Consider the following 14,033-nt stretch of genomic DNA (forward strand, 5'->3'; position numbering starts at 1 on the left):
CCCTGACGAATTTCTGAATTTTGTTCATTATGCTTACATCAGCCTTGCAGTCTTTGCGAATCTCCGCATTTTTCACACGAACAAACGTAACACGTAAATTTATTTTATATAAAATATGCTTACCATGTTGATACAACTATCTGGTCTTCTTGAAACTTTTCCCCTGACTTCAATAATGGATTCTGGCTTGATTTGAGATGCTATAGACTGAAGCTCTGGTTTCTAAAAGAGAAAAATATTGTTTTCAAGTGATCTTTTAATATTTAATAATATTCGATTTTCAGGAAATAACTTTTTAAAAACGTAAAGGACGCCATCTTGATTGGGTTACCAATATCATTAGGTCTGTGTTCATGTTGAAGTTGACAACCAGCAAAACTGATAGAACTATTTCAACAAGGAAGTAATCTACTTCCCAGGCGAATTATTTTGAAATAATATATTTATTTTATGTCATTAAGTTAGTGACTCTGAATACCTCAAGGTACAGTATCAGGCCCTTTGTTATTTACCATATATGTTAACGATATATTTAATGTCTCTAAATATGGCAAAATTATTTCATACGCAAACGACACAGTATAGCTAATAAAAGCTCCTAGTTAAACGGAAGTCAAAAACATGGCTAAAAAAAATGGTTTGACATAAATTTATTAACACTAAATTCGAAAAAAAATATTATATACCATTTAGCATAAAGAAAACAAGAAACACCTAAAGAAATACAAATTATAGTCTACTCTAGGACACAGAACAACATAACTGCAATAATTTGTGTTTAGTAATAGAAAGCAAAACCGAAATAAAATACATACGCATTACAGTAGACCAATGCCTAAAATGGTTCATTCACATAAACATACTCAAAGACAGAGTGAGGAAACTAACATACATCTTTAGATGTCTAAGACATTTGCTAAATAAAGATTTACTCAGAATGACATACTTTGCTTTCTGCCAATCAATAATACAGTATGGTCAACAGTAATATCAATAAAACACACAAAACGTGCGTGAAACCAAGAAATGGTTCACGGGAACATATTTGCATGATCATGTGGAAAGCAGTTAAAGTGACTGACAGGAGGATTATATTTGTATTCTATACTTTGTGTAATTAAATACTCTATAATATTAATAATAAGTCCAACTTCAGTCAAATATTGGCAGTATTAACAACTCTGGGCCCTAAAGGCGCTAGTGTAGCATATTGAATTATTTAATACTTGCACTTTCTAAATTGTAATTTGATCAATATTGTTAAAAAAATATTAATACTTTATTAGAATTTCTGTAAATAATTTAAAACTAGATTATGAAAATTAGCCTGATGTTATAAATTATTTTCAAATAAATTTTTGAATTTCTTCATGAATTTATTAAAGATAATAATTTTTATATGGAGATATTTAGATTTGTCTCTCCACTTTTGCAATTGTTTCATCCGAAACCGATTGCCGTCCGACACGCTGTTCATCTTGCAACATTTTCGTACGTTTATGATGTCCACTTCATATAATTGTCAATAAATTTCTAAAGACGTAGTGTCCTTAGCACACAAAAAACGAATTACAGAACGTAACTCACACCTGGCGGTAGCGACGAGTAGAAGCTCTATCGCAAACGGCTACCAAACCAAGACTAAGCGTCGTAGACAGCTCGGAGTGGTGGGGATTTGTAGGCGGAAACCAAGCTACACGCCAATGTTGCCGGTTCTTCACGACTCTAGCGCCTTGGAGACCTAATTTTACGGTCAAACCACGCACAGATAAGAAATTAAATAAAATTTCTCATAATTATACAGGAATTTTATTACCTTTCTAACCTATCAAAGATAGAGTTAACAGTCGCTGTAATATTTTTTTATATACGATTCAAAAAACCAATAAGGTCGTATGTAGTTTACACAATATTTTTTTTTTCGATTTCCATAATTTATCAACATGAAAAATAAATATATATTTCATATAAAATCCATTCAAATGTACAAAAGAAAACGAAGGGGCTAGTGTAGCATGCTGTCGTCAGAATGAATGGAAGTTGGAGGTATTATTAATATCATAGGGTATTTGGTGTGATAAACTCATTATTTAAGTTTAATAACAGCGCCTCATTATGCGCATCAACCATCTTAAGCGCCTCATTGGTCAGCCATTCAGATGGGTGGGGACTATTCAGTATACAAACTCTTACCCAAACTAAGTCGATTGCATCCTAATTGGTAACAGTAGTTCTAATTGATGTAAAATATTGAAGGATCTAAAAGCATAAAAGTTAATTGAATCAGAAAAAAAGAAAGGATTGATGTAAATTATAGAAGATCTTCATCCCATTTCGCACTGCTGGTTTCTAACGAGCTGGTGTAAATAAGGGAATTGACAAGAATTAACCTTATCTACGAGGCTGGTGCATATCTGATCCGTCGCCGTATATCCCCGTATCCATGAAGTTTCACTAAGACATTGCATAGTGTATGATGGGATAGAATGCGTTGAAAAGGCCAGCGTTCTTAAGGTTAAAAGCATAAGGTGGAAATAACATATTGTTCATACATTAGCTGGCAGCAGGCACTGTATAGTCCCATGACCATCTCGCAGATGCAAGAAGCGTGGTAATGTGAGAGAATGGGACCACCCCAACAGGGAGACTTGACTGTCAGCACAACCCTCGTTCAGGGCCCCGCAGGTGGTGCTTCTTGCCTTCATGCGAGACTCCAAATTCTTGCTGCCACCTGAAGAATAGAATCTCAGTGGTGATATTTTACAAAAATTAAAATGGGGTATGAAAATTTAAGTTAAGAGGAAGCTACAAGTCAAAAATGTGTATATTCTTGGTATACCTTATATTGTAGGTAATAGGCATTAAAATCGCTTGACAAACGGAGTCTAGAAACGTTCGATTTCAAGCACAAAACTGGTTTTTATTTATTTTGTAAATAATTTTATAAGAAAAAAAAAAAGTTTTACGCGTTACGTTTTTAGTTTTACCTTTACGCGTTATACATTTCAATTGAAAAAAATTTTTTTTAGTAGTTTACATTTATATTTTTTATTGAGTAATTTATTATTTTATTTGTATTCTACTCCAACAAAATGATAAGAAAACCTTCAATTTATCTAAAACATATTTTTTGGTATTCATAATGTACATCAATTCATTATAAAGATTAATCAAAATAGTGAATTAGCATTAAGCTTCGCCTTAATGTTATTAATCCAAAGTGAGAATGCAAACATTTAAAAGAAAAATTAATGGCTCACTTTACATTTTTTGTAACTAAAAACAAACTTATATTATTAGACAAATGTAAATGACAAATTACAAACGTTATCGTCACCTCACTTTTTTGTCGTTTCATATAAAAATAATTAATAAAAAATCTCGTTAGTTTTTTCAAATTGTAGTTGGTACCTTTGGTCTCATAAAGGTGCACATTTAAATTCTTCTGTGGCTAATTTATAGAATTGAATATAAAACTCCATGTTTTCTCTTTCTAACACCGTTTATATTTCTCACCACAACAGTAACAGGGTGGCCACAAAAAACGGATTTCAAAATTCCCTGATAATTCCAGGTTTTCCAGGGCAGTTTCTATATTTTTCCCTGATATGTTTTATTTGGTATAAGGACATATCGTTCAAAATTTTATTTTTGAAACACGATTTTCATCTACGCCAGAAAATTAGAACAGATACATAAATAAAGGGAATTCCGTCATCTAAAGTATTTATTATTTCCTTGCACCACAATGATCTATTCAAAACAAAATACACTTATTACAAATTTATGATATTTCGCCTGAAGACAATTTGTGTACAAATGAAAAGACCAGACAAAAATAGACAAATAAACAAAAGTAAGTACAGTAGAACCCCGATAATTCGAAAAATCGCGTAATTCGAAATTTTCGCCAAAAAAATTTCCGCAGAAAAATTTTTTCATACAAAATTTTTTTTAATTCGAAATTCGTTAATTCGTAATTTGAAATTTATTTTTGTCCGCGCACGAAAATTTGTTAGTGAAATTCGAAAAAAATTGATTTTTGCGAAAATAAATCATAATATTTCGTATATCTGAATCTGGAAGTCAGCCGTGGCGGTAAAACGCCGAAAATGTATTTTTACGTGGTTATACATCGTCCTAATTAGTATTATTATTTTGTAAATCTGAATCGATTTACACTGGAATGTTGTATTTTTTCAAATTTATTTCGAATATCCGAGTTTGAAGGGCCGAGAAAATACGTTTTACGCGGATATATGTCGTAGTTTTACGAGTTTACACCAAATATCTGTATTTAAAGGGTCGGCCGCGACGAAACTCGGCCGCGAAATTTCGATTTACGCGTAAATGTATCGTATATTTACGAATTTATTTCGAATATTTGAATTTAAATGGCCCGCTGCGACGGAAATCGGCCGCGAAATCTCGATTTACGCGTAAATATATCGTATTTTTACGAATTTATTTCGAATATCTGAATTTTAAAGGGCCCGCCGCGACGGAAATCGGACGCGAAATTTCAATTTACGCGGAAATATATCGTATTTTTACTAACAAAAGTAAGTACAGTAGAACCCCGATAATTCGAAAAATCGCGTAATTCGAAATTTTCGCCAAAAAAATTTCCGCAGAAAAATTTTTTCATACAAAATTTTTTTTAATTCGAAATTCGTTAATTCGTAATTTGAAATTTATTTTTGTCCGCGCACGAAAATTTGTTAGTGAAATTCGAAAAAAATTGATTTTTGCGAAAATAAATCATAATATTTCGTATATCTGAATCTGGAAGTCAGCCGTGGCGGTAAAACGCCGAAAATGTATTTTTACGTGGTTATACATCGTCCTAATTAGTATTATTATTTTGTAAATCTGAATCGATTTACACTGGAATGTTGTATTTTTTCAAATTTATTTCGAATATCCGAGTTTGAAGGGCCGAGAAAATACGTTTTACGCGGATATATGTCGTAGTTTTACGAGTTTACACCAAATATCTGTATTTAAAGGGTCGGCCGCGACGAAACTCGGCCGCGAAATTTCGATTTACGCGTAAATGTATCGTATATTTACGAATTTATTTCGAATATTTGAATTTAAATGGCCCGCTGCGACGGAAATCGGCCGCGAAATCTCGATTTACGCGTAAATATATCGTATTTTTACGAATTTATTTCGAATATCTGAATTATTTCGAATATATTTACTTTCAGCTTCGAATATTCGAGTTAAAAAATACGGCGCGACGGAAATCGGCCGAAAAATTTCGATTCACGCCGAAATATGACATATTTTTACGAATTTACTTCAAATATCTGAACTTAAAAGGCCGGCCGCGACGAAAAACTGCCGATAAAATTCGATTTACGCGGAAATATTTCATATTTTTACGAATTTACATCAAATATCTTAATTTAAAGGGTCGGCCGCGACAGAAATCGGCCGCGCATTCTCGATTTACACGGAAATATATCGTATTCGACGGAAATCGGCCGCGCATTCTCGATTTACACGGAAATATATCGTATTCGACGGAAATCGACTGCGCATTCTCGATTTACACGAAAATATATCGTATTTTTGCGATTTTTTTCGAATCTGAATTTAAAGAGCCGGCCGCGAAGGAATACGCCCGCGAATTCTCGTTTAACGCGGAAATATATCGTATTTTTACGAATTTAAATTCAGATATTTGAAATAATGGGCCGGCTGCGACGGAAAATTACCGCGAAATCTCGATTTACGCGGAAATATATCGTATTTTTACGAATATCTCAATTTAAAGGGTAGGCCGCGACTGAAATCAGCAGCGAAATCTCGATTTACGCGTAAATATATAGCATTTTTACGAATTTATTGCGAATATCTGAATTTAAAGGGCCCGCCGCTACGGTAATCGGCCGCGAAAATAAAGAAATAATTGGTATTAATACGAATTTACAACTAAAATACCACCCGGATTTGAAGAGGCGGCCGAGAAAATCGATTTTCAGCGTATTTTTTTTTTTTTCATAAAAATTCGAATTACGTGGGAATTCGTTAATTCTAAATTTCATTTTTGATGTCCCGTGGATTTCGAATTAACGAGGTTCTAATGTATTGACACTTTGTAAAAATGATGATCTTTAAATTTTATTACGACCGTACTGGGTGTCCGACCCTTTTGACACTTTGTTGTAACTTTGCTAGCTTTTTCTTTACAGATTTCGCACCTGCATAGTATAGGGGAAAAACCAAGGCGGGGTGGTTTACGACATGATTGTGTTGCAAGGGCTATTTACGAAAATAATAATAAAAAAATACCTACTTATCTAGTTTGTCTTTGTCGGCATATCTTTTGTTACACACGCCGCGCCGCAAGTAAAAGTAATAAAACACAACTTTGGGACTTCACAAATCGTAAATAACGAATTTCGTTTTATTTCTGGAATTCCCTGATATTTTAAGAATATTTTAAAATTCCCTGACATTTCCCTGATAATTCCCGGTTCGGTAAAATTCCCTGATAATTCCCGGTTTTCCCGGTTTTCCAGGTCTGTGGCCACCCTGAGTAAGGGAGATACAACGATTTCTGTGAGACCATATGAGTTTGTTCCCAAAAACGAACAAATTAGCCTGAAGGGTTAAAACAAATATAATGAAAACTTTTCATGTAACTATCAAAAACATAATAAAAACTTTTCATGTAACTATCAAAAACATAATAAAAACTTTTCATGTAACTATCAAACATAATATACACTTTTCATGTAACTATCAAAAACATAATATAAACTTTTCATGTAACTATCAAAAACATAATAAAAACTTTTCATGTAACTATCAAAAACATAATAAAAACTTTTCATGTAACTATCAAAAACGTAATAAAAACTTTTCATGCAACTATCAAAAACATAATATAAACTTTTTATGTAACTATCAAAAATATAATAAAAACTTTTCATGTAACTATCAAAATATTTTTTTAAATCTGAAATTGAAGATAGGTTACGGGAAGTATATTAAAATTGACTTAATTCAGTACCAACCACATTTGATAAACTCCTCGGTGGTCAGGGCGCTGGGCAGCGGAGCGGATGTGGACATGCTCCGGGTCTGAGAGACTCCTGAGATGCTTTTCTTCGGCCGCTGAACTTCCCGGTTTACCTTCACCATTAAGAACTCTTCCATCATTACTTCCACATCGCCCGTGTCCATTTTCTGTTAGAATACAATGACCTCTTGATTAATAGAATCTATACTTTACCATAGATTATGGGAGAGTTATGTATATAATTATGTACCTGGTTTTTAGCACCCGGCGGCCTCTTACTCACTTGACCGATAATGGACACATACGACTGAAGCGGTAAATTAGTGAAGCGTTTGCTCAAATCTGGTCTCTGTAACAAAACAATATTCATTAACATACATTAATCTTAGTTCACCATAGTATGGTATAGCAGAAAGAACTATGATTCCGGGTTGGTTGGTTTGGATTTGATTACCAAAAGTAAAATAAAAATTATGTGGGGTGAGTGATATAGCTATTGGCCCTGATACAGTAATCGGCCCATTCAATTTTGACACCAGAAAATAAATAATGTCACCCTTGTCTCACACTCACGAGTTCCACAGTTAACCACCACGCCATGCTTGTGTATTTAATGGCGTTATATCGAAACGTATGCTAAGTTTACTGTAATTTCTTAACTTATTATTAAGGAAATTTATTTTTGCTATACACATATAATAGTCAGGGATTAGGTTTACATGTGATTCCTTAAAATGCTTTATTGTTAGTGCTCTTGTTGTTGTTTTTGTTCGTTTTTAGGTTAGAGAGTGGCTAATAACTGTAACTACAAAAGATACAAACGATGTATAGTTATGGGTTCCCCCGGCCAATTGCTATGATTTTTAGGAAAAAATGCTTTTTGTTAATTTTTACAATAGATGAATAATATAAAAAAACAACTTTCCCGTATAAATTTGAAGTGAATCAGACAACAAATAACAGTTATTTGCCTGGGGGTCAATTACTGAGTTAAAGGCATTCCAATTACTATATCAAGTTTTTTCCAATTTTAGTTGTTCGCGCATCATACCATAAATACCAAAGTACACAGTTGAGCAACTAGATAAAGTCATTGAAAAAATAAGGGGTGGAGTAGCACTGCGTGCTGCTGGGAAGATATATGGAATGCTTACCTAGAGCTACTTTACAATTTAAATTGAAGAACCCCACCACAAAACCTAACTTTGAATCAACATTGATTCATTATCCAACAGAAGAGTGAGACTAGATATGTGATAAATATTTGAAAGTCCAAGACAGTTGTTTTGAAACATCATCGAACAAGGAATTAATAATTAATTAATTTAATTTCAGTACATTTAAAAAAAAGGGGTATTTAAAATAAATAATGATGCAAGGAAGATCAACATACATGTTCAGGAACTACCAGCTGCGTAGATCCGTGGCCATCCCTCAGTTGGACAAACCTCCCTTGTCTGTGTTGCTGCACCCTTCCCACCAGCTCCACGGAGCACCCCACGTGCCTCTCTCTCAGTTCTCCGCAGGTCATCCTCATTGGCCCACCTCCCGCTTGTCTCTCCCAGCCCCCGTCACTACCAATGCCATTGCTATAGTTCTGTAAGGCACTCAACAGCACCGTATGGTGTCCTTCTTGGTAAATATTGAAACTAGGGTTTTCCTGGTTCTTTGGGTAGTCGTACATCTCCATAGGTCTGCAGTTGGCGGCCTTGCCCCTAATTTGTTCAAACGCATTGTTGAAGCTCGCTCTAAAATGCGGATTTCGTCGGTCCCCTCGGAATGGATGCATTGTTATTTCGGTGACTGGATTAATTATCAAAAGAGAATCGCTTTTACTATGTAGAGACAAGGCTGTAAAACAATTGGTAAATATTTATTTAACCGCCGCACTTTTAGGCACAGATTATGGATATTGCTAACAAAGTTCTAAGAGAAACAACTATTTATGTCTGGAGACACGCACAAAATAGATTATTAGATTCTTGGTTTGGGTTATTTAAATATTTAGTGTTTATTTATCATTCCATTCCAAACTGAAAATAAATTCAAAATGGTGGCACGAGATTGTTTTAGAAGAGACATTTTGAACTTTGAATGAATAAAAATGGAACTTTTGCACCTTCTACCACCATGTCTCCCGACTAGCGACGAGTCGTTCATGAACAAGCCGTATTAAGCTGGCTCTTTTTGATGAATCGTATTCATACGACGACTCCCGGTAAACCGTACCACGGCTCAATTTTTTTTTTTTTTAATACCCGACTTTATGTCCGGGTTAAATCTTCCCCACAGGAAAAACTAAACCCTTCCACACATTTTTTCACAAATGATCATCTAGTCGATCCACATTATGCAAGTGCATTATATAAGCATAATAAATACAAAACAATACAAGAAAAACATGTCAACTCACCAGAGATCAAATGGGAAAATAATTCACCGACTCCAGATATTTTCATATCAGAGGGTTCGGCTCGGTAGAACTTCTAATTGGACCTATAAATCTTACTGATCCCTCAGTATAAATATTTAAAAAATCTTTCGTAATCCTACATGTATTTAAAATGACTGATTTTTGCATTTTTATATATAAATTCTTTGACAGATCTAATATGCCTCAATTTTGAATGAGAGAGCTAGGTATAATGCCAGTAGCCGAAATAACAAATGGTAATATTTTTATAGTCTGAAAATGCCAAATTCTTTTAATCTCATTTCCTAAATCTGTGTATTTTCTTATTTTTTCAGAAACAGATTTTTGAATATTATAGGAATTTGGAATAGCAATATCAATGATATAAGTTATTTTTTTTATTTTGTCATGTAAAACTATATCGGGTCTATTATAGACTATCATAATAGTTTTATCATAATATATTTTATAAAATTAATTTTCTAAAAATGAATTTGGTTCGTATTCATAATATGGTACTATATTACGGCAGTCAATCAAGTTATGTTTAATTACCAAACTTTGGTGAATTATTTTTAAAACTTGATTGTGCCTAAATGAATACTTGGAGGGCGTTAATATGTAACATCGCGTTATAATATGTTCTATATTAGGAAAAACCAAACATTTTCTACATAAATCATCAATTTGATTTGTATCTTTGATTATATGCTTTCTATAATTTTTAGTATTAATGACTCTATCCTGAATGGCAAACATGAATCCTTCTATTTCTGCGCTCAACTCTCCAATACTCAACCATTTGTTTGACGAAAGTTTGTCAACATACGTTTGGTTGAGATAATTGAAGTGTTTTGCATGTATAATTTTATTTGACCAGGAATCTAATATTTCCTGGTTGGGATTTATAAAAATGTTGGCATTTTCGTTGTATAAATTTAAAGTTGTAATGTTTCTATCTGCCTTGCAACCTTCTACCTGATTATGTTTCAAAGAAGTTATTTTGACTATACCTCTACCTCCTAAATTTCTAGGTAAATTAGTTTGTTCTATAGCTAAATTTGGATGATGGCAATTAAACTTTGTTAGGGTAGTTCTAATTAATCGTTCTAAATTATCTAAATCTGTATTGGACCATTTAATTATGCCAAATAAGTACGTTAATAGCAGGTATTGCCCAAGTATTTATTGCTTTTACTAAATTTTTAGCAGATAATTTACATTTTAAAAATTTTCTGATCCTAGTCTGAAATTTAATCCTAATATCATTTTCAATACTAGTATGGTCTAATCTATTTGATTGTAGGTATCCTAAATATTTATAAACCTCATCCTTTTTCATACTAGTAATTTGGAAATTTCTAAATATACTCTCGTCCCCATCTACAATTTTACCTTTCTCTATATGGATCGTTCTACATTTATCTAAACCAAAAGTCATTTTAATATATTATCTGAAAAGTTTTTAACTACCTTGATCAATTTCTCTAAATTTTGTTCAGAATTCGAAAATAATTTTATATCAACCATAAATAATAAATGCGAAATTGTACTACTCTCCCTTGTATTATCCTTAATTTTTATTCCAAACTTGCTTTTAATTAACATTTTATATAGAGGATTCAATGCTAAGCAAAACCAAAGAGGACTCAATGAGTCTCCTCGAAAAATCCCTCTTTTAATTGAAATGCCCGGTACTACTATTTTCTTACCTTTTAAATTGATAAGTAAATTGGTATTCCAAAAGGACATAATATTTTCCAAAAAGATAATAATAATGGGGTTAATTTTTCTTTGAAAGGTAGTCTATATAGCAAGATTGTAAATTACGCTTTCAAGTTTGAATCTATTACAGAATCAATAACTAATTGTTCTTTATTCCCATATGTTTTCTGCGACAACCTTTTTGCTGTTCAGATAAAACATTTTTTTCATCTAAATGAGTATATATTAAATCTGTCAAGCAAGAGGTTAAAGTTTTGAATATTGTTGGTAAACATGTAATGGGTCTATACTGAGAGGGATTATTAATATTTTCGCTTTTAGGCAACATATAAGTAATGCCTCTAGTTATTACCCTTAGTTACTTCTTTTTATTAGAAAAAACATTGCCATTAAAATTATTATTAAGTTATTACATAGACAGAGATGTGAACGGCGTCTGACAAATTCGACATATGGACTTGGACATATTTATCTACAGTGTAGATTCTACACATACTAACTACCTAGCATCTTATCCGGTATCAAGAGTCATATGATCATTCATAAGCTGGGAACTGAACCGAAGGAGCGGTATCGGGCAAGTACGGTATTCTCATTGCTCATACGCTCCAACCTCAAGGCAATTGAGCCGTCGTTAAATTGTGTCGACGCTTTGAGCAGTACGAAAATATTGAGCTGGTACCGTGGCTTCCGCTCTTAATAAAATGAGTCATGACCCATCACTACTCCCGGCGTTGATAGTTGTTTCTTGTAGCAATTATGTTGAAACAAAGTGTAATTTCCATAATCTGTGCCTATTGAAAGTGCGGCAGTTAAGTAAATATTAACCAAATAATCAATACAATTCATTGATGACAATATCTTCCAATTAAACATGGAGAAAACTATAGAACTCGGGAAAGTTATAAAAAGGGAAAATAAATATTTTACCTGTATCTTTCGATGCAACTTGAGTACACTTTATAGAAATTGCCTCTTTTCCATTTTGAAACACTTTTCTGACATTATTTGCACTCTGAAAAATATTTTAACACCTTCTTTTATATTACATATTATAATAAAATGCAAAACAGAGGTGTATATTGAAAGAAAAATAAATAAGATAAACAGCAGCTAAATGGCAGGTGTAAGAAAACATAAATAAATACGCTATTTCTAGTAAAATATGGAACGAGAAAAAAAACAAAAAAAGTTTATAGCTTCACAATAATGTAATGTTTATTCAACATACCTGAAATGCAGAATGCAAATTTAAGTTTCTCGCATACATGACAAAACTACTACTTTTAAAAATAAATTAATATATTTGAAGGTATACCAATATTATTTTCCAAACATGAGATAACAGATAACCCACTCATTCACTGTAATACATAAATAAACCACTCTCCTGTAATAATTGTATTGTAAACACGGTACAATAAAAAAATTCTGTCGGAATGGTATGAAATCATTTAACCATTCTTATGATTCTTATGAAATCCTGAAATGTCAAATTGCCGGCTTCATAACACGACCCATTCAGACATGGCGATTTTAGTTGATCAACTCTCTTTTGAATGACACTTGAAAGCTAATCGACAAGTGTGAACACCCTTTCAACAGAGTGGATCAAGTTATTAGTTGAGCGACTGAAGTTGAAAGCCCGTCTACTTTTGCTGTTCAAGTGTGATTAATGATACCTATGTTCTCAAGTTTGTTGTTGTCCGCAAAATGTCATAAATTATAGACATGTACGCACGAATAATTTCGGTTGACGCCATATTGATTATCAATATCGGTTCGAGTTGAACTGAAACGTTCGAATGAAATCTTTTTCAAATTTTGTCGTTCAACTAAAATCGCACCGTCTGAACTGCTATAAAGAGAACTGGACTTTTTTTATGAAATTTAAGAGAGTACGATTTTGTATGAATGGCATTGAAGCCAATCTAAGGTGAGAGGAAATTAAGTTTTTTCTACAAATATTCAACAAAGGTTTATTTAAAATTAAGCGGTAATAAATAATATCGGTAGACACATAAAATAGGTATATATTTTTTCTACCATCCAAAACAAAATCACATTCGCTTTAAGAGGCTGTACTTACGACTCCAGGATCCAAATTAATGCTGAACGGATTTTAGCTCAGAGATCTCACACACGGCGGAGCCGACGAGCCATCAGCGCAGTGCCTTTTGGCTCAGCTTGGTGGAATTTAGACTCGCCGAGTATCAAGCGGACTCTGCTGAGTCTGAACCACACCGAGCCATCTGAATTTTCCCATACACGATGAGTTTTGGCTTGGCGCAGGGCCATTTGTGTCACCCAAGTACTGTAAATATAGGTCCCAATCCACGGAGGAACAAGATGTCGCTCATTTCACCAAAAGTGAAACAAGTTACCTTTGTATCTGTTGTCGCTATAGAGCTGGTCCAATGTGCTCGAGGAGCTCCTTTTATTTGACGTTGTCGGGTCTGGCCCAAAGAACGGTAGAGTAATCCATGATTCAGGGTGAGGCGAGGGTCAGAAGAGAAAACAAATACGTATCGCAGCGAAAGTCAGAGCGAGGTAGAGCGGGCAGAGCGGAGAGGTGTAGACTTGGCGAGGGTTGCTGTAAATAAATCACTCACCCACTCTTGCTGGTAATTTGGTTGTAAGAGGGTTGTGGCCCGTATTTATAGGGGGTTGACGGTGATTTAACACTACCACTGCCATGTTATCGAGCACGATCCCTAAAACTCATGCGGAGGTCGAAAGAATGCGTTGACGGCGTTCGGCCGGTACGCTGTCTTTTTGAAAACCTCTCTCTGTCCGCTTGCTTCCCTCTAACCCCACTCCAAAGATTTATTTATTTAAAAAAAACTTACATATTACAAT

At 33.7% G+C, this 14,033-nt stretch overlaps 1 protein-coding gene across 1 annotated transcript in view; it reads right to left on the reverse strand.

The window, feature by feature from the left end:
• LOC149424560 (aspartate--tRNA ligase, mitochondrial-like) overlaps positions 1-12,628 on the reverse strand; it is a 34,354-nt gene extending 21,726 nt beyond the window's left edge. The window contains exons 1-7 of the mRNA XM_089631412.1: positions 12,406-12,628; positions 12,105-12,189; positions 8,430-8,887; positions 7,287-7,385; positions 7,032-7,203; positions 2,553-2,731; positions 124-222 (exon numbers count right to left, since the gene is read on the reverse strand). Of these exons, the coding sequence (XP_089487538.1) occupies positions 124-222; positions 2,553-2,731; positions 7,032-7,203; positions 7,287-7,385; positions 8,430-8,887; positions 12,105-12,189; positions 12,406-12,444 (1,131 nt within the window). The 5' untranslated portion in view covers positions 12,445-12,628. The remainder of the gene's footprint in view (positions 1-123; positions 223-2,552; positions 2,732-7,031; positions 7,204-7,286; positions 7,386-8,429; positions 8,888-12,104; positions 12,190-12,405) is intronic.
• Positions 12,629-14,033: the final 1,405 nt, after the last annotated feature.

The sequence above is a fragment of the Hesperophylax consimilis genome, chromosome 4 (genome assembly GCF_061612785.1).
Source record: "Hesperophylax consimilis isolate HC1 chromosome 4, BYU_Hcon_1.0, whole genome shotgun sequence".
NCBI lineage: Eukaryota > Metazoa > Arthropoda > Insecta > Trichoptera > Limnephilidae > Hesperophylax > Hesperophylax consimilis.